Here is a 25,763-nt window from a genome sequence, read left to right as displayed (position 1 = left end):
TCCTCTTAGAAGAAGTAGTTTGTGGGCACAATCTTGGGGAACTAAGTCTTCACAGTACAGGAAGCTGGTTTTGAAATCAAAACAGGAGTTGTTGCAATATCATCTTGTTCAAATGTTTTTGATTCCTTGTATTTTTACTTTGGACTTCTATCCACAAAATGTTACACTCAAAGTATTTCCTAGTGAATCATTTGATTCCATGTATGAGCCTAGCATTCAATTCACTGGCTAGCAGTAGAATTCCATTTTCAGACTTAGTAAAAATGTCTTGATTGAGTCAATGGCAGTCCAGAAGTGAGGAGGCAAGCTGTAAGTCCTTGTGCCAGACAAAGGGAATTTGGCCAGACACTACTAATTCCTTAAGTCTCATGGCTGCTACTGTCCCCTGCCTTCCTGTGCTGCTGGGGAACCAGCCTGTAGAAGGCACTGTGGTGTTGTTCTGGGGCCTTGTGGTCTTTTCAAGGTGGTTTCACATTTGCAGTTCTGGACTAAATTTTAAACTGATGTCATGAGCAAGCCATTCTAATCCCACAGAATGTAAACAGGATAACTCTTGAAAACCATAATGATGCAATGTGTCATTTGTTTTTTATTCTCTTTGCAGTGAGTCTGAACCCTGCTTGGACAGAGCTTGTTGCACGAAGGCCTCCATCAGGTCTTATCTCAGGTCCACTTCTGTGTTCTGTGCTGTCTCAGATCATCATCTGCCTTGCTTTCCAAATCCTGGGCTTCTTTTGGGTCAAGCAGCAGTCCTGGTATGAGCCTTGGACAGCAGACTCTGAGTAAGTGTTTCAGTGGCTCTGTGCAGGATACAGTAGTGATTGGAAAGCTAAAGGCAATAATTGCTCTCTTCTTTCTTGACCCCACCTCCCCCTTTGGGGAGTTTGAAAATGAAGTTTCTGTTATGGCAACTTGCTAGTCTGATGATTTTTTTCTGAAAAGCATACTAATGTATGAGAGCTACCCAGTTGCTGAAAAGCAAAATTGGGTCAGAATCAGATTGCTTGGTCTAATGACTCTTCAACTTTGGGACAGTTGAGGTAGAAAGTAGAAATTTATGGTTAACATCTGTTTTTTCTCTTTCGTATTATAAAGCTTTTCTTTCTTGTTAGAGTTACAGTAAATCAAATTAATATTTTTGAAAATGAAGAGGTGTTTTAATTTTGGTTTTTAGATTGCAGTGTTTCCTTACCTGTCTCTGAAGTCTATCTACAATAATAGTTTTTAAACAGTTTATATAGAGAATTTACAAACTGGCAGCATAAAAGAATTTGAATCTCTGAATTCACAAAAATTGCTACAGTCTCTGCCACAGTTTGGAATTATTTATTACCTGTAGCATGTTCTCAAGTTTAAGCTTTTTTACTACTGTAGCAATTTATTGTGTCATTACTTGTGTAACTAAGTGGGCCTTATTTGCCTCTTCCCCATAACTCAGTGTTCATTGTTTTTTGTGTTTCAGTGCATGCAATGTGTTGGACGCCAAGAACACCAGCTCTGCACACCAGGGGAATGAGACTATTCATGATGAACATTACATAAAAAATTATGAAAACACAACTTTGTTTTTTATATCCAGCTTTCAGTACCTCATAGTGGCAATTGTCTTTTCGAAAGGAAAGCCCTTTAGACAACCATGCTACAAAAATTGTAAGTCCTTTCTTAGTATATAGAGTTCCAAATAACACTCCCAAGCAACTTCTTGACAATTCTCTTGTGCCACTTCAGAAGTAATAGTGTTGCTAGGAGATCATAGTGCAGTTATCCTCTCATAATTACAGCTAAAATAAGGAAATATTAAACTATATGGAGAAATTTGTGTTAATAGTTGCTTAATTTGTAGAAGTATATGTGTATATATATTTCAACTCCACAAGTGAGCCAGTGAGAAGGAGTCAGGCCTTCTCTCTCTTATGGCTATCAGCACAACCAGTATTGCCCAAATTTGCCTGGAAGGGGTTTAGAGGGAGAAGAGAGTTTGTTTTCAGGCTGTAATGAACTTTTGATACATGTTAAAACTGTCTAAAACTCTTGATTGTGAGATGGTCCAATTACATTTTTTTTTTCTTCTTTTACAGTTCTGTTCGTTTTATCTGTTATAGTTCTTTATGTCTTCATATTTTTCATCATGTTGCATCCTGTTGAGCCTATTGATGAATTTCTTGAGGTGAGTCAGCAGATCTGTGGGTGTGTCAGCTTCCTGGGGGAACTGATGGGCTGCCTTTGGGGCAAGCATGGCCCCTGCAGAACTTTAGCTTCACATCACTGGCTGGGGAAGGGAGAATTTACAATGCTGAGTCTGTTTTGAATGTGTGTTTACTTCACATGTGTGTTTCTAACCTCTGGCAATTTGTTTCCACAGCTTGTGTGTTTGCCACCTGAGTGGCGCCTGAGAATTGTCATCATCGTTATTCTAAATGCAGTTATATCCGTGCTGACTGAGGTGAGAAATTCACATGGAAAAAATGTTTCTCTTTTAAGTGTTTCTTTTTCAGGGTGCACTTTTGTCTTTTACTTAGGTCACTCTTCACAGCATGCCAGTATGAGTGGTTGCTGTTTTCTTGCTAAGTGTGTATTTCTACAAATGTCCTTGTAAACTAGATTTAAGGTGATTTAGGACCTTCTGTTTCTAAAGTGTAATTTTAAAATATTTTTTTATTAAAAAGTTGGGGCAGGGAGGAAGTTGGAAGACTTAATAATTCAACTATTTCATATTAAAATACTCCATTTTTTATTTTCTGTGTTCTTCAGAATAACAACATACTAAAGAACTAGCTCAAATCCTTAGGGAAGCCCCTCTTCCTTTATTTGGATCATACTCATAATTTATTGTTCAGAATAGTGCAAGTCCCTGTAACTCAATTGTCTGATATGATCAAAGTCCAGAAGTAGAGATGTTCATGCAAGTCTGCTTTTTCCATCACTGAGCTTCTCTGAAGTCAATCACACTGGATGTTGACCTCTTCTGCTGTAATTCCAGAGTTAATGTGTGCAGAAACATGCCGTACCTTTTGTCCAGGTGCCTTGTTTTTGTTTCCAAGAATCAAAGTAGGGCAGATAAATCTTCCAGAAGTCTGGATTCACAGTCAGTTATTTATTCCTGTGGTTAGTTCTGCTCCCTGTTAACTGACGTGTCATTTCCAACCTGAATATATTAGGGTTTTGGTCATGAGTCACTTTTTTTCCTGCAAGATGAAAAAGCCTTCCAACATTATCTAGTGCTTGCACACTACAATTATCTGTTTTTACTGTGTAACATTTTCTACAGCTTCTAATCAGTATTTCCATTGCAATGTGAGGGATTGCTGTCAATGTAACCAGCATAATACTTGCTTGGATGATATAATTTTGGCCTTCAAAGAGTACTACAGCATTAATAGTCTGTCCAATTGACATGTTTTGTCCCTTTATTTGTGAGCTAATAAAAATTAACTGAAACAAAGATTTTTTTTTCAGATACTTGAAACAAAATTATCAAGATTTTATGTTGAAAATGTTATTCCAAATAGAATTTGCGAAGTACCCTCTTATGTTGCTGACTATTGGAACATGTTTTTGTGTTTTCACATGGCAGGGGACAACTTGTCTTTTCCAAAACATGTCAGTAGACACTAATTTTCTTGGCCTCTTGTCTAGTTGTTAACGAGTTTATCCACTATTAAAGCTCCTGTGTCTTTCTTACATTGTCCTTTTTGTACTCTAACTCTTCCTGTGATGATTTTCCTTTATGCCCTTGAATTATTTCTCTCTTTTTTGTATTAGTGAATGCTTAATAGGTTTTTTATGTATATTGCTGTCTTCACCACTGAAAGAAAATAGCTATTCTGAAGCTTCAGAATCATGGCTCTTTTTGCCTTCTGATAAATTTAAAACAAACCTCCTAGACAGAAATATTTTTTCCTATTCAATTTTCAGTCCAGTGATAAAGGTTACTGAGAGAAATAAATTTACCATCTGCTTGAAAGCTTCTTTGTTCTGCAGGTGATCTTGTAACTTTTATAGAATCTGGTGGTGTTTCTGTTCTGAATGCATAAGGGCTGCAGTAGAAAGTCTGTGCAGTGTGCCAATCCACATATCAGCACATGGCTCTCAAAGATAAATGTTTCTGCTCTGGTTTAAATACATGTTTATAAAGTTCCACTTCTGGGCCTTGTTAGTTGTCACATCAGCCTGAAAACTTGTGAATTTCTACTAAGCATTACCTAAGCAATTTATTACCTGCAGACTGTGTTCTTTCACCCACTATTTCAAACCTCACCCCACTCTTTCTCCTATGCAGGTTTGAGTTAGCATCTTTCTACACTTCAGTCATTTAACTTTCATTAACAAAATTGCAGGGATGATTTGGCACATTTCTTTTAGACAGACTTCCCTATTTATCTTGTTACCTGTACTCTAGTAATGAAACAGAAGTACCTACTTCTTGGAACTAATTGTTTGGGCTGTTATGCTTTGTCTTAAACCAAGTTTCTTCTACTTTCTAAGTGTAAGTTGAATGCTTTTTTATGGCAGATAAGTTGTTTTACTGTACAGCAGGTGTCCCAACAGAACTGTTGTCTAGCAATCCTCAAATCCCAAACCATGTTTTACAATGCACACTTCACCTTCTGTAACTTCAGCCCACCTCTTGAACTGCATTTGCCCAGTTCCAGCAGTGCTGGTCCACACTCCCTAAAGCTTTGTCATGTGGTGCCAGCTCCTTGGATCCAGTGTGTTGTTTAGAAATCCCAGGCTATGTCTTTCCTTCACTTCCAGTATAGCTCACTGTCTTTCTCTCCTTGTGTTCCTGGCTGGATTTTCTGCTCCCTACACTTTTCACTACAAATGTAGTGGGTGCCACAGGTCACATTCTGAGTATGTGGAGGAGGCTGCTGGTGGCAGGTCCTTCCATGGTACCCTGTATTTCACCTAGAGTTTGTTCTGCTGTTCCTCAGGAATTCTCTCTTTAAGTGTCTCATAATTACGTGATACATGAGGAATTGGATCTTCTTTAGTCACACCTACCAGTGTGACACTTCTGTGTCACACTGTGATCATCTATAGCTTTGTAATTGCTTCCACAACAGAAATAGTTTCTGACTGTGGTTGTTTTCTGTTCGTTTTCTGAAATGCTCTGAAAAACTTTTGCTCTTTCCTTGTGGGTTCCAGACATGGTTCACAAAGCATGCAGATTCTTTCTACCAGATGATAGAAAATATTGCACAACAAAGACAGATCCTAGCAGCTGTTCCTCCTTACCCCTGATGCCTGGTATAGACATGCTTAAACCAGACTGGCTTCAAAAATGAACATCTAACAAGCTGAGGATTTGTTGGCTGATGCTTTATAAATGCATTATAAAATTCTGGTATATTATAAAATCATAAACATTATAAAAATGTGTTACAAAAGTTTGACTAATCAGCTCCCCATTTTCAATGGCAGAGGTTAGTCAGATGTTAGAAATGGAATCTGTCCAAGGATCAGAGTTAGGCTTGAGGCCATGGAAGGTACAGGTTCACACCTGTGTTGCCAGATTTGCTCAAAGCTCCTCAGTCTGCCCACACAGCTGTATGAGGATAACCAGATATGCTCAACATCCTGTTCAAGTTCTGCCCTCTTTTAAAAACCTGGAATTATACCTACCAGATTCCTTCATTCCTGCTGGTGGCTCAGCTTTGCCACCCCATTGCTGCTTTTCTGAGGAAGTCACTGGTTTAAAAAAGACTGTGTAAAAAGCATAGCTCCAAAATGAAATGCACTGTAATGTGAAAGATGGTTTATGGGGAAACTGCTCTAAGCACTCATGTCTTCATGTGGTGCTTCACAGGTTTTGAGAGTATTGAAACACATGTGTATTTATGTTTTTTACCCATGTTGTTGGATGCAGTTTTGGTCATTGTTGCTGTTGATTTTAGAGTACACGTTCATAGTCTTAAATTTTGTGAGCACTTTAATAATGAAAATGTTTATCACAAAAGTACCAACAAGTAGCATAAACTCTCCATTTTGCTTGCCACTGAATTAGTTATGCCTAACACACTGTTTCAGGTTTTATTTGTGATGTGCACACTAACAACAAATGATCATTAGTTTCTTTAACTCTTCCCACTCACTGTAATGTCTCACAGAATGTCCTCCTTGATATGATCCTTTGGAAGGTTGTGTTCAATCGAGACAAACCAGGAGAATCTCGCCTCACCATACCCCAGCCGCCTCAGGTTGGAGACGAGTATTTTGCTGTCCTCATTTGAGTGCATGTGGATTAATTTGGTTTTGTCTCTTATCTATAAGTGTCTGTTGCCTTATCTTTAGCTTAAGTCTACTTAAATTAGATTTCTGTAACTGGAATATTAAAAGCAAAGGCTTCTGGGGTTATATTTTTCTCTGTATTGACGCTTTTAAGAGTTTAGTGTGTGTGAAAGAACTGTGAAACAAACCTAGAGTGTTGCTTTAAGACTTTTCTCACTTCATCTTTAGTTTCCACATTAGCAAATTTTATTTGTGGTGTCACAAGTTAGCGTGCTAGGACTGGGAACATCTTGATTTGCTTAGAAGCAATTAAAATAATTTGGTTTAGACTTTTAGGTCATTGTCTGAGAGCAGTAATTTTCAGCATGTACAAATAAAACAAGATGGCAAATGCAAATACACTGTTACTACTTCAGATAGTTTAGGACACTGAAAGATTTTTAGTTGACCATGAATTTTGGTCTGGTCTACCCCTCTGCTGTTAATACATTAAGGAAATCTATGTGAATCCCATAAAAACCAGCTTTACTTTAAGCCTCTTAGCTTATTACTTTTGGCTGATTATTATCTATTTGTGCTTGCTAGAATTACAGTGGTTTATTTCTCAGCACTAAATTTTTTTAAATGTATTCACTTCAAATTTACATTTGTCCTATTGAGGCTGCTGTAGAACAAATTGTTTTGTGTTCACTGAAGACTGAAAACTCTGCTCACAGCTCACATTTGGTTCAGTTCAGCAACTGATAGACATTTAGAGCATGATGAAAACTATAGAATATATTACCATTAAAATGTCAGCCCTGCAGACTGTCAGTGCTGTCTGAGACATGAGAGGGATTCAGTCTCAAGACTGAAGAGTGGTATTTCTCCTCCCCAGCTAATTAAATGACATGCATTTAAGACTGGGAGAGGAAATATAGGAAGGAGGACTTAAGTTTAATAATTTGTGTCTTTTAAAATAGCTACTAATACCTGCACTATTTAGATTTCACATACCAGCAAGTTAAATTCTGCTACTTTTGTCTGACTGGCTGCCTTCAGTTTTAGCAATGATAAAGTGTTGTGGGAATTTGCTTTTTCTAGATCAGGCTTTTATTCTCCAACAAATAACTTATTGTTTCCTGTTCTATCTGTGATTATTGAAATGATTTTAAAATATGCATAAAAACTGTTGGTGGTCTTAGATGTTACAATAATGTGAAATACTTGTTTTTTTCTTAATGTTTTTGAATGTCATCACTACCATATTATAGAAGAGATGACACAAGAGAAGAATTACTGTACACAGGTCCAATCCAATGTGATAATGAAATAGGAAATTAAAGACTGAAATAATAGTTTTTCTTCTAGTGATTTACTGTATTGTTGCTGACTTTTTTGTTGTTGTTGTTATGGTAATCCAATTTTCAAATCTATTCACTTCTGCAGGAGGCTGGGGACCGCTGTGGAGTCTGTTTCCTTTCTTCCCTGTTTGGTTGTAGAGAGAAGACACCAAAAGCCAAGTATATGCACCTAGCTCAGGAACTGCTGGTTGATCCAGAATGGCCACCAAAACCCAGGACAACAACAGAAGCAAAAGTACCATCATCCCAAGAAAATGGTTCATATCAAATCATCACTGTAACGTAGCAGTGGATTTGGTGGCATGTATCTTTAGTAGTATTCAGAAGAATGTAATTTTAAGGCTTTATTTGAAACTGCAGTGTGCTAAATGTCAAATTCTAATGCAGATATTTCCAACTGTTTTGTCTCTCTGAATACAAAATTCAGAGCCAGGTGTCTTATGGCTGTACATTTTAAAAATGTAAGTTACCTTAGGCAGAACAAAAATGATTGTGTTTCCTTCCACCTTCTTTCAGATTTCATTGTTCCTAAATGAGATGCATTTGAAGGTTTAAACTGCAGGGCAGTTAAAACAGGTTCACATTATTTGCCTGGAGTATCTTAATAGTTGTTCTAACTTGCTTATCTGGGCATGTGTTCATGTAAACCTTATGATGTGATGGTTTCATGGCTGTGCTAGAGGTGCATAATAACCTTGTCATGGTTTTGAGGGTTTGTGTGTTTGGGTTTTTTTTGTTGTTGATTTGGGTTATTTTGTTTGTTTAGTTGTTTTTTATTTGACTGATGAAAAGCTTTGTGCTTCAGAACGGTTCTAAAGTTTGTGTGTGTACCTCTAAGTTTTTCCCTATTAGTAAGGAGTGTTTCCATGTGTAATGTTTGGGTTCTAAGTTCAATTCTTTAGTCTGCCACAGCAAGAATTGGGAATGTAATCTGTCTTTAAGAAATAAGCACAGTGCTTTCAAATGGCTTCTTGACTTCTTTTCTAGCTAACCACAGGGAGAGGCTTAGGTGGCCTCCAGGGGAGGAGCCATTTGGCTATACTCTAAAGTTTTTGGAGAAAGAAGGATGGAGAATCTAAACACTTTCTTCTATGTCATGTTTTATTACATTTAGCTATGTATTTCTCCACAGACCTTGCTTTTTCCAGCAGAAGGGTTGGATTATCCCTTTGTGGACCATGTTTTATTTGTAAATCTAAAGATAATTTTCTTATATGCCTTGAAGTAGTAAGGCTAGAGTTACTGCTGCAAGGGATATGGGAGTGGAAGGGAGGTTTATTGTCACATGCCCATATGTGGGATTTGTGCACGTTAAGAGCACAGGCATTTCAAAGAGTGCCCATGTCGTAAGCGCTACATGTAGCTACAAAACAAAATTAAGATAAAATGGAGCTAAAGTCTGTCTTGCTGCAGAACTATAAAGCTTATGCAGATTTTATTTATTAAGAAAAAAAAAAAGATGAAAAAAAAGAAAAGCTTGTATCACCACTAATGCTGCTTAAGCACTAGGGGTAGCCATACATCATTTTGCCATGAGGAAGTATCAGAACACAAGACCACTAGAATAATAGGTCTACAAAGAGATAGAGGCAGACAGCACTTTGACTTGCAAATTTGAAAACTTTTTTTTTTCTTCTTTTATTTTGTTGTAACCACAAATTGCTTATCTCCAAACCATTGTCAACTTCATAAATATTTGGAAAAGTCTTCCTCGATGTCTTTGGGAAGATGATAAATATTGAGTCTTGATCAGTCTCTTTTTGACCAGGGGCAACTAGCTGGTCCAGACACCTCCAAGCATTGGGAGGGGATCTGGGGTCTGAAGAAGTCATGATTCTGTAGAGATCCTTTAGAGAAGGAAGTCAGGTCCTTTAGAGTAGTTGTGGAATGAGGGCCTCAAACTCACTGGCTGGCTGGGATTGTTTTAAAGTGTGCATATTATGATGATGGAATTTGAGGTTTTGATGTTAGGGATTTCTTTCTTTTTTTCCTTTTTTTCTTTTTTTTTTTTTAATTTTGAGTTGTCTTGTTTTGTTCTTTTAAATTCCTGTGGATACAATTCCATTCCAGCCTTGTTTTAATAAGCAGAATTTTTCAGATCAGGCCTAATTCCCTTGTGCTGTTCTGTAAGGCAGTATGGACAGGATGCCCTGCTGCTTATAGAATTGTTAAGGATGGAACAGACCTTCAGGATCATCAAGTCCAACCATTAACCATGTTAATGTCAATCATGTTGTGGTTTCTGCAGTGTTGAATATACTGTGCCAACAGGGAATTTAAAAGTGGTGCTAAATGGTTTGGAAGACCTTTTCCTAGAACTTGGTTGTTGAAGTTTTTGCTCCTCCTAAATAGTATGCATATGGTGTACTATCTTCCAGTCCAGCTGTCAACTCTTTTCCTGATTTCTGTTGTTGTTGTTGTTTGTTTTTGAGGAGTGGAGCAGGGAGAAAGGGGGAAGTGGTTTTCTTAGCATTCATTCAACAGAGCAATGTTCTTACTATCCTGGCTTCATGAGGTCATAAACATTGAACAACACTGGTAGCTTTTAAAGGGTCTGCAAACATTGGATGCATTAATTAGTCATGAACCTGAGTCAGTTGGCTAATTTCTGCCGATGTTGATTTTACAAAACCTTTGTAGCATGGAATAACTGATGATGAATAATTCTTAGCTGCATAAGTAGTATTCAAATCTAAACAAAAATAATACTTTAGTTGAAAAATATTGTGAAGCTATGCATCTTGGACCTGGGAGCTGTGACTTATCCTTAAACGCATAAGCTTCTGCTTTCCTTTTCATTGACCATTTTAGATTTGCTATTTCATGAGAACTGAAAGAAAATATGTTTTTCCCTTTTATATGCTTTTCTTAATACTCTCCTAAACTGATAATTTCTCTCAACTTGTTTGGTTTCTGAAGCTAGTTTTTCAGTCTTATTCTAGTTTATTAGACTTACCTAGAAAGTGAGGAGGAAACAGCTGTATTAAGGTGGACTTGTCTTTGGAGAACATTTTAGGGAACTGTTACTAAAACAGAAATTGCCAAGTGTCTTCACGTAACTGAGTGACTAATGGCTCATGAGCTTAGTAAACTTGAATGTTTTGCAAATGGAAGCTTGTTTCCTCCAGGTCTGCATTCAGGGTTGGTAAAAGTTCCTGAGGTTGCATGCTTGAGCTCTGACGCTTTGTCAAGAATAATAAATCAGCTTTTCTGAGAATCTGTCTTCGTATTGCAAGTTCAGCCACAAAATAAGCTTTTGCATTTTCTGCAATTATTGGGATTTATGCCTTCCTGCCCAAGATCTGAATTTCACCACCTATAATTTTTCTCATTTTGAGCAGTTTAGTTTTTCTGGTTTTCAGAAATGCAGCAAACTAGATCTGCACTAGTGTATTCAGTTTCTGTTTTGAAGTAAGATGAAATTCATTTTGTAGTGAAAAAAAAAATCTCTTTCAGTGTTCATCTTGGAAATCTAAATTCAGGTGAACAGACCAAGTTAGTGAGCTCCACTAGATACTGGGTAGACATTTTCTTCCTGCTGTATATTTTGGCCTTATGTTGAGGAGTTTGATTTATTATTAAATTATTTGTGTATGCAGACTTCAATCTGTACGTATTTTATTTTGATGTATTAGGATTTGTAAATATTACTGATTTTTAAATATTATTTATGCACATACTTAAAGGACTGGTCTATCCAGAAAAGCAGTTGCTAAATAATAAATGTTACTTTTTAGAAATAAATTACAAGATCATGAAATTGTATATCCCTCAGGGTTATTTTTAAAGTTGTTTTCTTCCTTTCCCTTCAGATTCAATTAGCAGTAACTCTAGTTTCATGTACTATAGAACTAAATCTACTGTAAAAAGAAAATGCTGCAAATAATGCTTGAATAGAAGCGGCTGAAAAAACCCACAGAACTGACTGTCCATATTCATCGTAACTTTAAATTGGAAACTCTTACTGTTGCACTTTTTAAAAAGCTGTTGGATTTTTAATTATATTTATTTTTTTCTTTCTTCATGAAGGTTGTGCTGAACAGTCATCCCAGTTTGGGTTAATAATCCTGTACTGTATATGTGTATATACAGTATAATACTAAGCAGATGTGGAGTCCTTTTTATGCTGCAAATTTTTAATGCTTATGTTGGTCATCACAAAATGAGAGAGCTCAAGTCCTGTAGGATTTCTCCCATGAAATTCTGAATTGTAAACTTAGGGTTTTGTATGTCTAAGGGAAAGCTGTGGGGTTTTGACAATTTTTAGAGTCTTGAATATGTTGATTTTATATACAGTAAAGCTTCAGGTTTTTAAAACTATTTTCAACAAACTGCAACTTGTTTAATAATTATGTGAACCAGAAACTACTTAGTTTGTCATTAATTCCTCAAGCCTAACACAGATTAAAATGTTCATCATTACAGCGCTCTCTAGAAGCTCAGCTACCTTTTATTTTTAAATCTGAAATGATACTACATCTTTGTATTTAAAATATGTATTGCTGCTCTAGAATGGTACCCTGTTGTCAAGAGGCATACATAAATAACTGTACAATAGAATTGTAAATAGACTTGTAAATCATTTTTGTGACTGAAGCTCTTTGAAAATAAAATTTAAATGAATGGATTTTTTAACTCTTCTCATTAGTTTCATGAAATTGTTTTGATTATTGTTTATAGTGTTAGATCCAAAGCTTGTTTAAAGAGCACAGGCTTAGTCCCTCTGATGTCATGGATACTTTGCTCAGCACCTCTGTATTTTTGCAGGTGAGGGTGGGAAGGGTGCCTGCTGTGTTGGAGTTCTGCAGGGGGATCCCACTGACTGCACCTGGTGGCTTATGAGAGCCATTCTAAAGCCAGACCTTGTACATGGAATAGCAACTTGTTTCCACTTTCAGTTATTCAGATGTTCCTTCTGTTTGGACACATGGCATGATCTGAGCTGTCACCATTGTCACAGTCATCTTCAAGAAAATCATGTGGAAATGAGGACATCTTTTCTACCCTGTGTCTCACCTTCCATTGAAGCAGTCATTGGCAGAGCACATTATTTTAAACTTGAAGACAAGATACTTAAAATACCTTTTTACTTAATAACAAAAACTTAGTCTTTCAATTTCAAGCTTTTGTGATTAAAACTTAGCTTTTCTCTTTCAGAATGTTACAGGTCTGTTTTCGGTTTTGTTGGCCTGCCACTCCAGAAGATTTTGAGGAAAAGCAGAAACTAAATGTGTCAGCCTTGGAATGCTTAGCCAAAGCATTAAGTAAAAAGCCCCTTCATTCCTTACAGAAACTGCTTTGACTCAAATCCTGCAAGAAATTAAAAGTCAGAGCAGATTTGTGAAGGTATGAGCACTTGGCTTAAAGTGGATGTGTCCACTCCTTCAAACCTATGTAGCAGACCAGTGACAAATTTGAAATTTCTGTTCACATTTCACATTGGAGTGTAGATTTCTGACTTCACTCAGATTTGCTTTGGTCTGTCTGAAGCACATACTCCAATATCACTGCCAAAGAAGCAACAAGGGGATTTTCTGCCATTGTGACTTAAAACTTTCTCCTGTTACGTGTGTGGCTTCAAGCCCTACTTTTGGAGTTACATACAACCTGTGGAAGTTGATTGCTTGAACAATTGTATGCAAAAATCTGCTCTAAAGCTTCAAATATTGTTTGGCCTTTGTCCTGTCTCAGTAACTGGGCAAATACTGGTGAAAGTGTTATCTGGAGGATGCGTTTTGCTGTTGTACTTCCCATTTAAAGTGCAGTGTCATGGTGAAGCCTGATTGCCTGCTCTGCTCCTAGTAAGTTCCTTTAAAAAGCAGATAAGTTTCTAAGGTACAGCTCAAAATTCCTTTTTCATGCTTGTATGAGTTTAGGAACCTGCAAGACAGTAAAAGAGGTAAGCACCACTGTAAGCAATACACGTGCTCAGTGTTGTAAAAAACTTAGTTCAAAACGGATTTGAGACTTCTAATATAGTAACAGTATTAATGTATTGCCTTGGCATCCTTTTGTAGTCTTGAGAAATATTGAGAGGGGGCTGAAAGGGAAAGAGGCTGTGGACCAGGCTTTGGTAAATTACCAGCCAGGCTGGTGTCTTTTCTGGAATGCCAGGTGTCTCATGTGAGGGAGGGTTTGAGAAATTTTAATGCATGGGAATGTATAATTATGATCTTTATTGTAGGCATTACTGTATTCTGCACTGTTAAAATCTTTAAATGTTTCTTAAAAAAATACTGTTAGCAGCTCTGCATGTTTGAGACTTATAGGCTTGTCCAGTTCTCACGGCAGCACTTACAGCCTTCATACCTTGCAAAGAATTTCTACCATTTTGCTGTTTGTTTGTCAAAGCTAGTGCTTTCTAGCATTTCTGAGCATCTAAACTTGTCTTCTTGTATACTGTCTTATCTTTTGCTATAAGACCAGGAAAACAGACCTCACAAACCTACAGTCTAGTGTTAGGCAGTTTCTGATTTTACAGAGAGGCTTGTAGTCATACCTTCCAAGGGACCTGCATTTTGCAGTTTCTAGCATAGCAAGTTGGGTGGTTTTGCCTCCATTTGGTTCTCTAGATCCTTGCTTCTCTCGTCTCACTGAATCCTGTATTTGTCCTGTGGCTCTTGAGTTAAGTTGTTGCAGGCTGAAATGCCAGTCAGGGCTTGAAACAGAAATTTCTTAGTGTGTTTCTGGAGGAAGGGTTCTGCTCGTGGGGATAGGTAGGATCAGGGACAGGCTGAGTTAGAAATTTATTCAGATAAAAGCATCACTGGCTTATGAGAGCTTTGGGGTGGGGAGGATTGCTAGGAGGATGAGAATCTCTGAAAGATTTTTGTTTGACGTGTGAAAGACCTTTGGAAGAGTGTAATGTGCTGGTTTTTGGTGATGCATATGTCTCATTCAATGAGTTGTGAAAAGCCCTGAGATCTTGCTTTGTGGCACCATGTTTCTGGTCGCTGATAGCACTAAATGCCATGTCCTTCCCTTCCAGAGGGAGAGTTAGAGATTTTACCGGACTTCAATAATCTGAACCTAAATTTTTTTTTTTTTTTTTTAAGCACTCCCCTCTGCTCTTCTGTGTTTTTGGGGGTTTTTTTGGTTTTTTTTGGTTTTTTTGTTTTTTTGGTTTTTTTTTTTTTTTTGTTTTTTTTTTTTTTTATGCAGTAGCTGGTTTGGACATGTAGCTGTTTTGGGTCCACTGTGGTATGTTCTTGTCAGCAGTTTGGGTGCTGGAGAAGCTCTGCTGTCCTTCCTGATTTATCTTTAAGTGATGGGGGTTGTACCCAGCAGTCTGTCTGTGGGGTTGGTATGGGAAAGCTTCATCCTTGCCCCTGCAAAAGAGCCTGTGGGGATGGAGCCTTCCTCTCCCCTTTTTTCCTGGCAGAAGACTGGCATTGTGTCAGTTATCCCAGTTAGTCTGTGGAAGTTGTGTCTATGTAGCTATTCCAGCTGTCCAGCTGCTGCTTGTTCTGCTGCTCAGCCAGGTGCTTGACATCCAGGTTTCTGATACACTTGGACTTGTTGATTTCATTGAGGAAGTATTTCTAGACTGTGGTTTCTGTTTGACTTGCTCTTTTAAATATTACCATTTATACCTACAACGATTGCTTTCCTGTTTTGGAAATGTATGCAACTTTCCAGCTTTGTGGTGTGTTTCATGCAGATGTGCCTTTATTGCTACAGCTTCCCATCTAATTTCATGCAATTCTTTCCTCTCATTTCACTGTACTTTTAATACCACTGCTGATAGCTTGGTATTGCCTTCAGCTGTTGAAATGAGACTTGTTGGTTATCAGAGGCTCACTACTGTCCTGTGCCACATGGAGTCTTCTGTGTTATTTCAGGCTGTGTCAAAAATAGCCTGTTCCTTCTTGTGTGTTCCTGGGCTGTTCCAAGAAACCATCACTTGAAAATGCTGAGACAGGATTTAACTGGATGGTGCTGTTTTGCTTTTCACCAAAGTACAGGACAACCTTTTTACCTCCATTGTCTATTTTTGCAGGCTAAACTTTATTTTTAAATCTCAGATAACTTACAATGGAAAAACACAGTGAGTGCAGGACCTTTTGATAATTTTTGAAAATATTTTTGGCATGTAATTTAGTATAATATACAAAACCTCATCTAGTGGAAGATGTCCCTATCAGTTGGAAATACATGATCCTTAAGGTCCCTTCCAACCCAAACCCTTCTGTGATTCTGTAATGCTTTTCTGTTCAAATAAATATATATCTTTTGACTACTTAAGCATTTTATCATGATTTTTGTGTACTTTGATTGTAGTTAACTGGTATGAATACAAACAAGGAGTACTTGATTTACAAAAGTTAATTTATCTGTACTTCTCAGTGTAGGCTGAGCACTTCAAAAATACTGGCAGTCAACAATAAAAGAGATTTTGAAGTTTGCTTTCAAGCCAAGGGAAATTTTGCACATATTTGCGGGTTTATAATATAATCACACAGCTTTGTGAGCTGCTAAGTTACCTATGATCAAATCCTGATTCTCTCTTATCTCTTGTAACAGCTAATGCTTCTGGCACTTCAACAAGGATGTTGGTGTTCCGTTTGTCAGTGATGATCAAGCTTTTCTTCCAGTTGGATGCATCTATTTGTCCTGAGAATTGTGACTGCTCTTCAAAAAATGCCATTTATTGCTCTGGCCCCCACATAAGAGACCTGGAATTGTTAAATCTGCCTTGCAACATGACAGAAATTTACATAACAAATGCTAACATATCGTACTTGCAGGATGTGTTTGCTAGGATGGTGGAACTGCAGCATCTCATCCTGACTTCAAACAACATCTCTGTGGTTTCACCAATGGCTTTTAAAGGCTTGGGAAGGCTAAAAGTCCTCAAACTGCTAGATAATAAGCTGGCTGAGCTTCCTTCAGAAGCATTTGATGACATGGTGCAGCTTCAGCAACTGATCATTGAAAATAACAGGTTGAAATCTATCGAGGAAAATCTGTTTGACAAACTGGCTAGTTTGCAAGAGCTTTACTTGAACAAAAACCAACTAACAGCACTTCCCAGTGATGTGATGAAGAAACTCACCAAACTCAGAGTACTGAACTTGTCAAGAAATTACTTAGCAGCACTGCCTAGAAATATATTTAGTGCATTAACCAGGCTTGAGAGGCTGATGCTCTATATTAATAGGCTGTCTTCAATAGAGTCTGGTATGTTTGATAGCCTGAAGGAGCTGCAGGAGCTTTTTCTGCATTCCAACAACATCCATTCCATTGCCCCTGATGCATTTCACTGTCTTCGTAAACTAAGAACCCTGACACTCTCCAGAAACAGGCTGCAGGTTTTGCCTTCTGGGCTTTTTTTGCACTTGCATGATCTGTCTAAACTGACCTTGTACAGGAACCCACTGAAGTCTCTTCCAGAAGTATTGTTTGGAGAGATGAGGCATCTTGGTAGCCTATGGCTGTATCACACAAAGCTCTCAACAATACCAGACTTTGTGTTCAGTAACTTGACAAATTTAGAGCTTCTTGTGCTGAGTTTTAACCCAGAGCTTACAGTTCTTCCTAGGAATGTATTCAGTGGCCTGAATGAACTGCGGGGCCTTTCTCTCCATACAAGTAATATTTCCAATTTGCCAGAGGGAATCTTTCTGAGCCTTCAGAAACTGCAGAACATTTCCCTCTTTGACACAAGACTTGAGGTTCTTTCTAGAAACCTCTTTCAAAATCTCAAGCACCTCCAGAAAGTTTACCTGAATAGTACTAACCTGCAGTCTCTTCCTGCAGACTTCTTTACTGCTTTACCTGAGCTGGAAGAAGTTGTCCTTGACAACAACCCTTGGAAATGCGATTGCCAAATTCTTGGCTTCCAAGAATGGCTCCAAAAGAGCACAACAATAGTTAAAAATGTGCAATCTCTAATGTGCCACAGCCCAATGGCACTGCAGAATATTTCTCTTGTGTCTCTAAGCATCGATGACCCAGAGTGCCTGCCAACCACAGCTGTGCCATATCAGATGTTCACCTCAACTTATTCCCAGACTTTGACATCTCCTGTGGTGGAGCACTTCATATCATCTGGGGACAGTGCTGTAGCAGTGCTGTCCAACATGGAAACCATCAGCACACCCACGTCAATTCCTCCTGCAGCTCCAGGTTTTACCTACTCCCATGTTGAAGATGTTGGACAACCTGGGTTGCATTTCTCAGATGTTCCAGTTCAAACTTCTCCCAGCATAGCACGAACCAACAGTGTCAGAGGGACAGATATAACTACTCTTGAATGGTGGGATGAGTTTCCAGCCCACAGCAATGCTAAACCCTATTTCATTAGCAGAGTTACTTATTGCCAGCTATTCTTGTGTGTTCACAGTTTGATTTTAACACTCCAGACTGTAATCATTGTGCTCAGTCTGTATGTGATGGGTAACACCAGGCAACTCTTGCACTCCAGGAATTTTCCTGCTCAGCCTGTAGTTCTGATAAGAATATTAAGAAGATAGAGAAATCCAGCCCAAGAAAGAGCTGGAAGTGTTGCTTTGGATGCTTTTTGAACATTCGAGCAGTTAATATTTTATTCAGATCTGGATTACAAATCTTCATAGCAAAGACCATAAGGACCTTGTCTTTATAACATAATGGAAATTAGTTTTATGCACCCCACAGCATTTCCCAAGAGTGGTTGTAATCATTGTAATCACTTGGTACAGCACTTGGTGCATGAAACCAGGGAGTGAGATGAAAGTATTTGTGGTCACCTCTACCTACATGTGTGTTGTGGATTTCCTGCCTTGGAGTGCAGCCCTGTCCCTGCCAGAGGCTGCTGCCAGCCGAGTGTTCACTGCCCAGATGGAATGCCATCAATATAGGAACTCTTACATGGATGCATGGCTTCTACTGTGCTTTAGAGACTGCCCAGAGTACTCCAGGACTATTATGCCCTGTACTGCCTGCAATCTTTTGTCTTCCTACAGAGAAAACAAGTGGTGGTTTTGGGAGGAGATGCTGGGAAGGACCTTTAAACAATGGGGGTGTGTGCAAGTGTCTTAACTTTTTGCTTTCTGTCCTCAGCCCCTTTCCAGGACATGGCATGAAGAAGGGGCACTAATTAAAGTTAACAGTGGGGGAAGATTCTGAGCTAGGAAGTATAATCTTGATGTATTTTATTGTTTGCTTGGAGGTTTTCTGGAAACTTTGTAAAGTTCAAGTAAACACTTTCATCCTTAAACTTTTGCCAATGGTCTGACAAACAAGGTGTTCCTGGCTGCATGACACAGGGATGATGGTTGACACAGGAGGATGCCCAGGACTGAGGATGGGTTCCACAGAAGTGACTTGGTTTGAGAGCTGGTCTTGGCTGAGCTGGGAGAGAGAAGAATGGTCTGCCCTGGGCTTGGCTAGCAAAACAGCAGCATGCAGCTGGGGGGCAGGGAGCCTGCCTGAACTGAGAGCCACGAAGAGTCACCTCCATTTCAAAGCTGGCTGGGGAACACACACAACTTCAACTTGGAGTGTTCAGTCGTATATTCAGTCTTGCTATTTTTTTCCTTATTATATACTGCTCTTCCCTGACTTCAGTCCTTTCAAGTGTTGATGTGTAAAGGTGGCTATTAGGCAATAGTGTGGGGTTTGGTCTTCATACTAGCATTTTATTAATATTTTGAATTGTATGAATATTTTAGTTCAAAAGTAGACTGGTGGCTGTCAGACTGCCTGTGCTTTAGTTGCTCTGGAATTTAACAATCAGCTCTCATCTACATTATGGGACTTTGTTCTTAAAAGCTCTGATGTGCTTAAAAACCTCTGGGTGTGGTTCCCTGGCTCCTTGGACCAGAGAGCCTCTACTCCAGGAGGCATTTTGTAACTGACTTTGTCACTGTAAGAGACTTTTCTGGATGGCCTTTAAATGTGCATGACAGACTTGAGGTGAAGAAAACTTGCATTTCCTGCAGGTTTGTGGTTGGTTCTCTACTGTGTGTTACTCTAGGTAGTGAGGATAAACTGTGACTGTTCTATTTCAGAGAGCTCTGCTGCTGGGCCTAAACTCTTCTTCCAGGCTGTGAAAAGAGAGAATGTGCTTCTATAGTGTTAAATTATCATTGTCTTGCTGGTGAGGTTTAACTAAATTTAGCAAACCTGGCTAAATGGGAGTTAGAGCCATTTCAGAAATGCAAATCACTGCAAGTGGAGCAAAGCAAACTGTGACTGGAATCATAAGCAGATGCTCCAGAATATTTATTGCAATATATTTGAGAGAAGCACAAAACCAACAGTGAGTTTTCTCAGTGGTGGTTCTGGGTGGTTGCATGCAGTGTTTAAGAACAGAGAGTTGTTACAAATTTAGGTTCTGTAATGACCACGTAGTGCTGTGCCAGCTCCAGCGCTGTCGCGCGGTGCCACGCAGGCAGCTGCTCGCAGCAGGAGATCAGCAGAGTCAGACTGGTGAGGAAACGGTTCTACAAACCATGCTGGTGGCTGTTACCTCAGTGAAGGAAGTGTGCTCGGGCAGTTGGATGCACAGTGTCTGATTTCTAAGGAAAAGCACCTGTTTGCTCATGGTATGGGTCCGACCCCTCGCTGTCCAACCTGCGGGCAGCAGGGCAGCACCAGCTGCCGCCTTCCTGAGCCCTGCTCTGGCTGCCCCAGCCCTGCAGAGCAGCCAGCTGGGCCCCCAGCTGCTCCTTGGCTCCCAGTGCAGTCACTGAGCTCCAGCTCTGGCACAGCACTCTGTACAGTCAAGTGCTGAGACGAGGATGATTCCTCTTCCCAGGATGATTCCACTTCACGTGCTGTCATCGGGCTTTCCCCACACTTGAGCCAGACGGGGGAAGTGAAGTCATCAGACAACAAAAGGCTGGAGCAATGAGTGCCTGGGGTGGTTTACTAACTTTTCCTCTGAGGTGTACTGTTTTGAACTGCCTCTGATTCATTGTTTCTTGCCCAGTGAAGCTCAGCCCTTCCTGAAATCTCCCTGGCCTGAGAAATCCAAGGATATCCTTATGCATGCCCCATTTCTGTTTTTCCTGGAATAGTGATAGTTGTCTAGGTCAGCATGATGCAGCTGTGGCATGCAGGAAGACAACAGGCTGGTCCCCAAACTCTCTCTGGGCAGCCCTGCCTTGCTGCTGCTTCAAAGCACCATTCCTTTATGTGCAAGGATTTTCTTTATCCCTGCAGTCCACACTCACATTATCTACTGCTCAGCCTTTGCCACCAGGCTGGGTGAGAACACAGTGGGCTGGAAGAACCTGGAGCTGTCCCTGATCCAGTGGGTCCCTGATATTGGGGAACAGGTGAATGCAAAGCACATCTGCATACAGTGGCTGAAGGGGTTGGTTCCACTTTCTTGCTCCTGATTGGGGTGCAGAGTCATGGTTAACAGCCCTGCATGATATCCAGACCTCCTAGTCAAGGACCCGCTTCCAGGACCACATCCTGGCTGGGAGTTTTTGGGTACCACACCACTAGGTGTAGCTCACTCCATCCCTTCAAATGCTTGTTGCTGTAGCAGTTGCTCCTGTTCTCTGTCTTTAGGAAATCCTGGAGCAGTGGGAGCTGTGACCTACCCTGTGTCAAGCCATGGGAGTATTCATTGTGTTTCCAGCTTGATGTCAGTACAAATGCTGTTCTCCTTTGCTTGGGATTTGAATCCAGAGAGTCCCCAAAGCACAGGGTGCTGGAGGGGAATTGAATGAGCTGCTGCCACAAACGCTGTCAGCTCTGCCTGTTTCACAGCCGCTGCAACAAGCACTTCCAAGCCACCAGCACACACACCCTTTCCTTGTGTCCCTGGTGTCCTGGTCCTTTCCATCCCTCCACCTCTGCCCTGTGAGACCAGGAACTGCAGGAGGGCCTTTGGCATTGCTTGCAGAGGGCAGTGAGCTTGGGCAGCTGCCTGTGAATTGCAATTCAGTCCTCCAATGCACAGCAGCAAGATCAGAGCCTGCACCTCAGATTTTCCTTGTCCTGATGTCAAAGAGAAGAAGGGTAATGGCAAATGTGCTTGTAGAAGGCCCCCAACAGTGCTGCGTGGTTCAGGAGTGCATGTAGCTGCTGGCTGTGGGACAGGAGACCTGGGAACCTCTGCCTGACATTATGGAGCATTGGCTGTGTCTCCTCTACACCTCCAACCAGCATGGCTTGCCTGGGGCTGCTGATTTGGCAGCCCTGATATCAAGCATTTCCTAGGGATGTCAGAAGAGCAGGGAGGAGACGCAGCCCAAGGCACATTCCCACCAGACAAGGCTGGGGCCATGAGTGTTTACAGACTCATGGTGAGCAGAAGGCCTGGAGCTCCTGCTTTATCCCAGCTAGGGAGTGGCAAACTAGGGAGGTGTTATGACTCCATTTTTATAGCCAAAATCTGGGTTTGTATTCACCTGGGGGTGTTCGTGGGTGGATAAGCCCTGGTATAGTCTCTTATTTGGGCCAAGGGGGATGTGTCCCACTTCACTGCAGGGTGGGAACTTCTGTTCCAGCAGCACCCAGACCCATCCACAACTGGGCTCAGCCCTTGTGCAATTGCTGCTGTAGGACTGTCACGCCAGACTTCCAGCTGTGCCTTTGTGTCTCTCTGCATGGAAAAAGCTCAGAGCAGAGAGCCAGCGAAGGCTGGCAGCAGCTCTGCAGTTTGCTGTTCACTCCTCTGCTGGCTTGTCCTGGGAAGAAATGAGGCCCCTTCCCCCTTGGTGTGTTGGGAAGAGGTCTCTGGGGCACTGCCAGAGGTAGCTTCACAGAGATGAAGCTGATCCAGGAAACATTTCTCAGTGTAGGAGCTCCATGCCATCACCTCCTGCTGCAGCTGCTCCTTCCCCCTTTCAGAGCACACATCGGACGAGCTCCTTCCGCCCCGGATTATCTCTGCAGGACTTGGCTGCAGCCCTGCATTCCTTCCAGCCTAGCACTGCCCTGAGCCCGGGCCAAGCCCTGCTGCTGCTGCTGCTCTCGCTCAGCCAGGGCTCAGCCTGGAGGGGATTGTTCTGCTGCTGGGCTGAACCCCACCGAGCCTGAGATCCTGAATGCTGTTTCCTTGAGCTCCAGGAGGGCTGTGGTGGCCTGGTGCTGGTGCTTGGATGGAGGTTAGCCTGGGGCCATCCCTGCTAACCATCCTCCATGGACCAAAGCTGCTACTGCTCCCTCCCTCAGTTCCCACTTGGCAGGACCACTTTCCCAGGAAGGCAGGGCATGTCCCCATCCCTTGGGGCAGATGACAGCATCATCCAGCCATGAGCAGTGAGGCCCTGGCCCTGCATTCCACAAGCTGGGAGGGAAAATGTCACTATGGCTGGATCACTGGCCCTGTGGAGGAACTCTCTCATTTGGGCTCCTCAAAGGATTAGGGTGGGCTGTGGTGATGCCGGGGCTGCTGGTGCTTCTCTAAGGGTGGAGGTGCCCCCAGCACCAGTCTCTGAGGGACTAATTCCTCTTCCTTCACCCCTCAGCTATGGCTAGAACCTGGGTCCTGCTGCAGAGCTCAGGCCCAGAGGTGTTCCCCTGTACTGGAACAGGGGGAGGACTCCCTCTGTGGCCCCTAGCCCAGCCCTCCACCTTCCTCCTCCGCTTCAGCAGTGCTTGGCCTGGTGCCTGGGACCAGCTGGTCTCTGTGCACACCAGGGCCCACCAGGGGAGGAGGGGTTCATAGCAGGGTGGGCACTTTGCAGCAGGGCAGAGTAACTGGGGGTCCCAGCACTGCACTGTGGGGAGCAGCAGGCCATGGGCAGGTCCCATCCTGCCCAGGTGCCAGCTCAGGCAGGAGCTGGAGGTGTGCAGGGAGCAGGGGCTGAGGGAGGAGCTCAGCTGCATGGCGTGGGTGAGCATGCTCAGCTGCTTGGCAGATGAACAATGTGCTCTCCCAGCCAAGCCCACAAGCTGCTAATTTTAGCGATTACATGAATTTTTCCAAGCAGTCTCGAGTCCCTTGGTGATTCAGAGCCACTCAGCTTTGCTGCATCCACCATCCTGGCCATGAGGATGTGCTGGAGGTGTGCCAGCATGGACAGACAGACACGGGACTGTGCTGCTATCCTGTAGCAAGGCAGACAGCTCCAGCAACAAGTGACACTGCTCTTCTGAGGCTCCATTGTCCCCTTGAAGGTGCAGGGATTCAATAGTGATTCCACACTGTCCAGGGCTTGGTCGGGGAGGCTTCAGCCTCTGGCTGGTGCAGCTGGAGGTGGGAAAGGTCCACCAGGCAATGCTGAACCTGGGGCTTTCCTGCAGCATGAGCCCCACTCCACTCCATCCAGCACCTTTTGAGTTCCTGGCTGTGTGGAACAGCCTCTCCCTGCAAAATGCTCATCTCACTCTCAGTCATATCCATTTGCCATCTCAGGAGTTGCCTCTCCCCTCCAGGTCTGTGGGGCGGATACATGCTGCTGTCCCAAGCTCTCACATCCTCTGTTCCTCTCCCTTGCAAGTGGCCTGGGGCAGCCATCCATGTGCTCACCTCCAGCAGTGGCTGAGGAAGTGGTTCAGGGGCGTGTGCCATTTGTTATTCAGCTCTGCTTTATTTTTAGCAATGTCTTGAAAATAATCATCTTTTCCGGCCAGAAGCCAGAGGCACTTTCCTGAGGCCTGGGCAGAGGCAGATGAGTTTTTGTCAGGGTTGTTACCTGGACTGAAACTTTGCATTGTGGTAAGGACCATAATCTGATGCCCCTCCTGCTGGGGCAGGGTGTTTGAGGTACCCACCATGGCATCCCTGCCCGCCTGACCTGGGGCAGCACTGCTTGGCAAGAAGCGAGTCCAGCATTCTTCTGATGAGCTGGACTCAGGGCAATGCTTTATTGGAAGTGCTGATGTTTAGTTTCTGTGTTGCCTGGCTGAAAAGCTGTGAGCTTCTGGATGAGTCACAGTGGGCAGAAGCCCAGCAGCACTGGCAGTGGGCAGACAGAGCCATGATAAGGCTGTGATATGGCTGTGAGAGCCCTGCTCTTGTGCCAGGGCTGCAGGGAGCAGGCAGCTCCCATGCCCAGTGCCTGACCTCTAGTTCTAGTGGTTCTGGGAAACTGCTGTGTCACTAGAGTGAACTAGGACACTTGTGGGTGGTGTTTTCAAAATGCCCATCCTCTGTTCCCAAACGCCTGGATGTTGCCCCAGAGCAGGCAGGAAGCATGGCCAGGGGTAGTTTCAGGTTCTGCACTCACTTTCCAGCCAGACAGGGGGTCCATGGCCATCCAGCATGTCCTGTGGCAGATGGGCCTCACATGAGATCTGACACTGGTAGCTGTGGCCTCCAGCTGAGGTCCCACTCCCTACCATGTTCCCACGATCCCTGTCTCCCTCCTTTGAGACTCTCTGGGAACTCTGCTCTCCGTCCCTGCAGTTTGCTGTTTGTCCTGCTCTGGCCCCTTCTCTGAAGAGAGCAGCTGTCCCTTCCACTGCCCTGCACACTCCCACCTCTCACAGCATGACACATTTCCTCCCCCTTCTGCAGCAGCAGCCCCACGCTGTTCCCATCCTGAGCACTCGTCAGTGCCACCTGGAATCCGAGCAGAGGTTGTGGCTGGGAAGGGATTAGAGGCAGTCAGGGAAGTCCCAGCTGCCCTGTGCTTAGCCAGGAACTGCAGTGGCTCTCCAGGAAGCCCAAAGGGGCCACGCACACTGACTCTCCTTAGCTGCTTCCTCCGGAATATCCGTTCCCGGTAGCTGCTGGACTGGGACTGCCCGGAGGAGGTGGGCGAGGTGGGGAGACCTGGGCTGGGTGATGGGACCCACGGCACCCCAGTGCACTGGAGGGGCAGGGGAGGGGTGGCAGCAGGTGTCCCTGAACAAGTCAATGGATGCTCTCCAAACCCCCTGGGTACCAGGCTCCATCACCTGTGGGTCAGAGCTGCTGAGGGGGCAGAGCAGGGGCAGCCACTGGGAGCAGCTATTGTGCTGCTCTAGGGTTGCAGGGATGCCTGCAGTGGGGGTTCCTTGGTGCCAAGGTGTTCCTATGGCTCAGGGGCAATGCTCTGGCTTACTGGGAGCTGTCTGAAGCAGCTTGGCCCCTGGCTGGCACCCACACAGTTGCTGACCCTGGCATGGTGCTCCCTCCTGGCAGCACTGGTTATGGTGCCCCCAGATGCTCATGGGTTTGTGGCCCGTTGGCATCTGTGGCTGTGGGGGCAATGAGAGCTGTGACCTGGGCAGGGTCAGTGTGCCAGGGGTCTGCCTGCACTGGTGCCCCTGAGGTGAGGCACAGCCAGAGGTTCTGATTACAGGAGCCACAGACAG

The 25,763-nt window shown here is 42.7% G+C and overlaps 3 protein-coding genes across 10 annotated transcripts in view; 2 read left to right on the top strand and 1 right to left on the bottom strand.

Moving 5' to 3' along the window:
* Nucleotides 1–12,218, top strand: part of ATP13A3 (ATPase 13A3) — a gene marked incomplete at its 5' end in the record, with an annotated part of 56,193 nt that extends 43,975 nt beyond the window's left edge. For 6 of the 7 annotated variants that reach the window (XM_079315704.1, XM_079315700.1, XM_079315702.1 and 3 more), the window contains 6 exons: nt 605–782; nt 1,463–1,650; nt 2,079–2,167; nt 2,363–2,443; nt 6,111–6,200; nt 7,660–12,218. In XM_079315704.1, the coding sequence (XP_079171830.1) occupies nt 605–782; nt 1,463–1,650; nt 2,079–2,167; nt 2,363–2,443; nt 6,111–6,200; nt 7,660–7,860 (827 nt within the window). In that variant the 3' untranslated portion in view covers nt 7,861–12,218. The remainder of the gene's footprint in view (nt 1–604; nt 783–1,462; nt 1,651–2,078; nt 2,168–2,362; nt 2,444–6,110; nt 6,201–7,659) is intronic. The other variant, XM_079315705.1, reaches the window with a different exon arrangement.
* Nucleotides 1–25,763, bottom strand: part of OPA1 (OPA1 mitochondrial dynamin like GTPase) — a 399,390-nt gene that overhangs the window by 155,579 nt on the left and 218,048 nt on the right. The gene's annotated exons all lie outside the window — the stretch shown is intronic.
* On the top strand, nt 12,346–18,580 carry GP5 (glycoprotein V platelet). Of its 2 annotated transcripts, none has more exons than XM_079315724.1 (2): nt 12,346–12,920; nt 16,098–18,580. In XM_079315724.1, the coding sequence occupies exon 2, from the start codon at nt 16,124–16,126 to the stop codon at nt 18,047–18,049; it is 1,926 nt and encodes a 641-aa protein (XP_079171850.1). In that variant the 5' UTR covers nt 12,346–12,920; nt 16,098–16,123; the 3' UTR covers nt 18,050–18,580. The 2 variants fall into 2 exon arrangements, with proteins under 2 accessions (XP_079171850.1, XP_079171849.1); XM_079315723.1 differs by lacking the exon at nt 12,346–12,920 and adding an exon at nt 12,929–13,473.

This window comes from Erithacus rubecula (genome assembly GCF_903797595.1).
Source record: "Erithacus rubecula genome assembly, chromosome: 11".
Classification (NCBI taxonomy): domain Eukaryota; kingdom Metazoa; phylum Chordata; class Aves; order Passeriformes; family Muscicapidae; genus Erithacus; species Erithacus rubecula.
Note: the sequence above shows the minus strand (reverse complement) of the source record. Positions and strands in the feature narration are given on the sequence as shown.

Excerpts from the sequence above, each read along its gene's own strand:
- GP5 (XM_079315724.1), top strand. The coding sequence starts at position 16,124 with ATGTTGGTGTTCCGTTTGTCAGTGATGATCAAGCTTTTCTTCCAGTTG.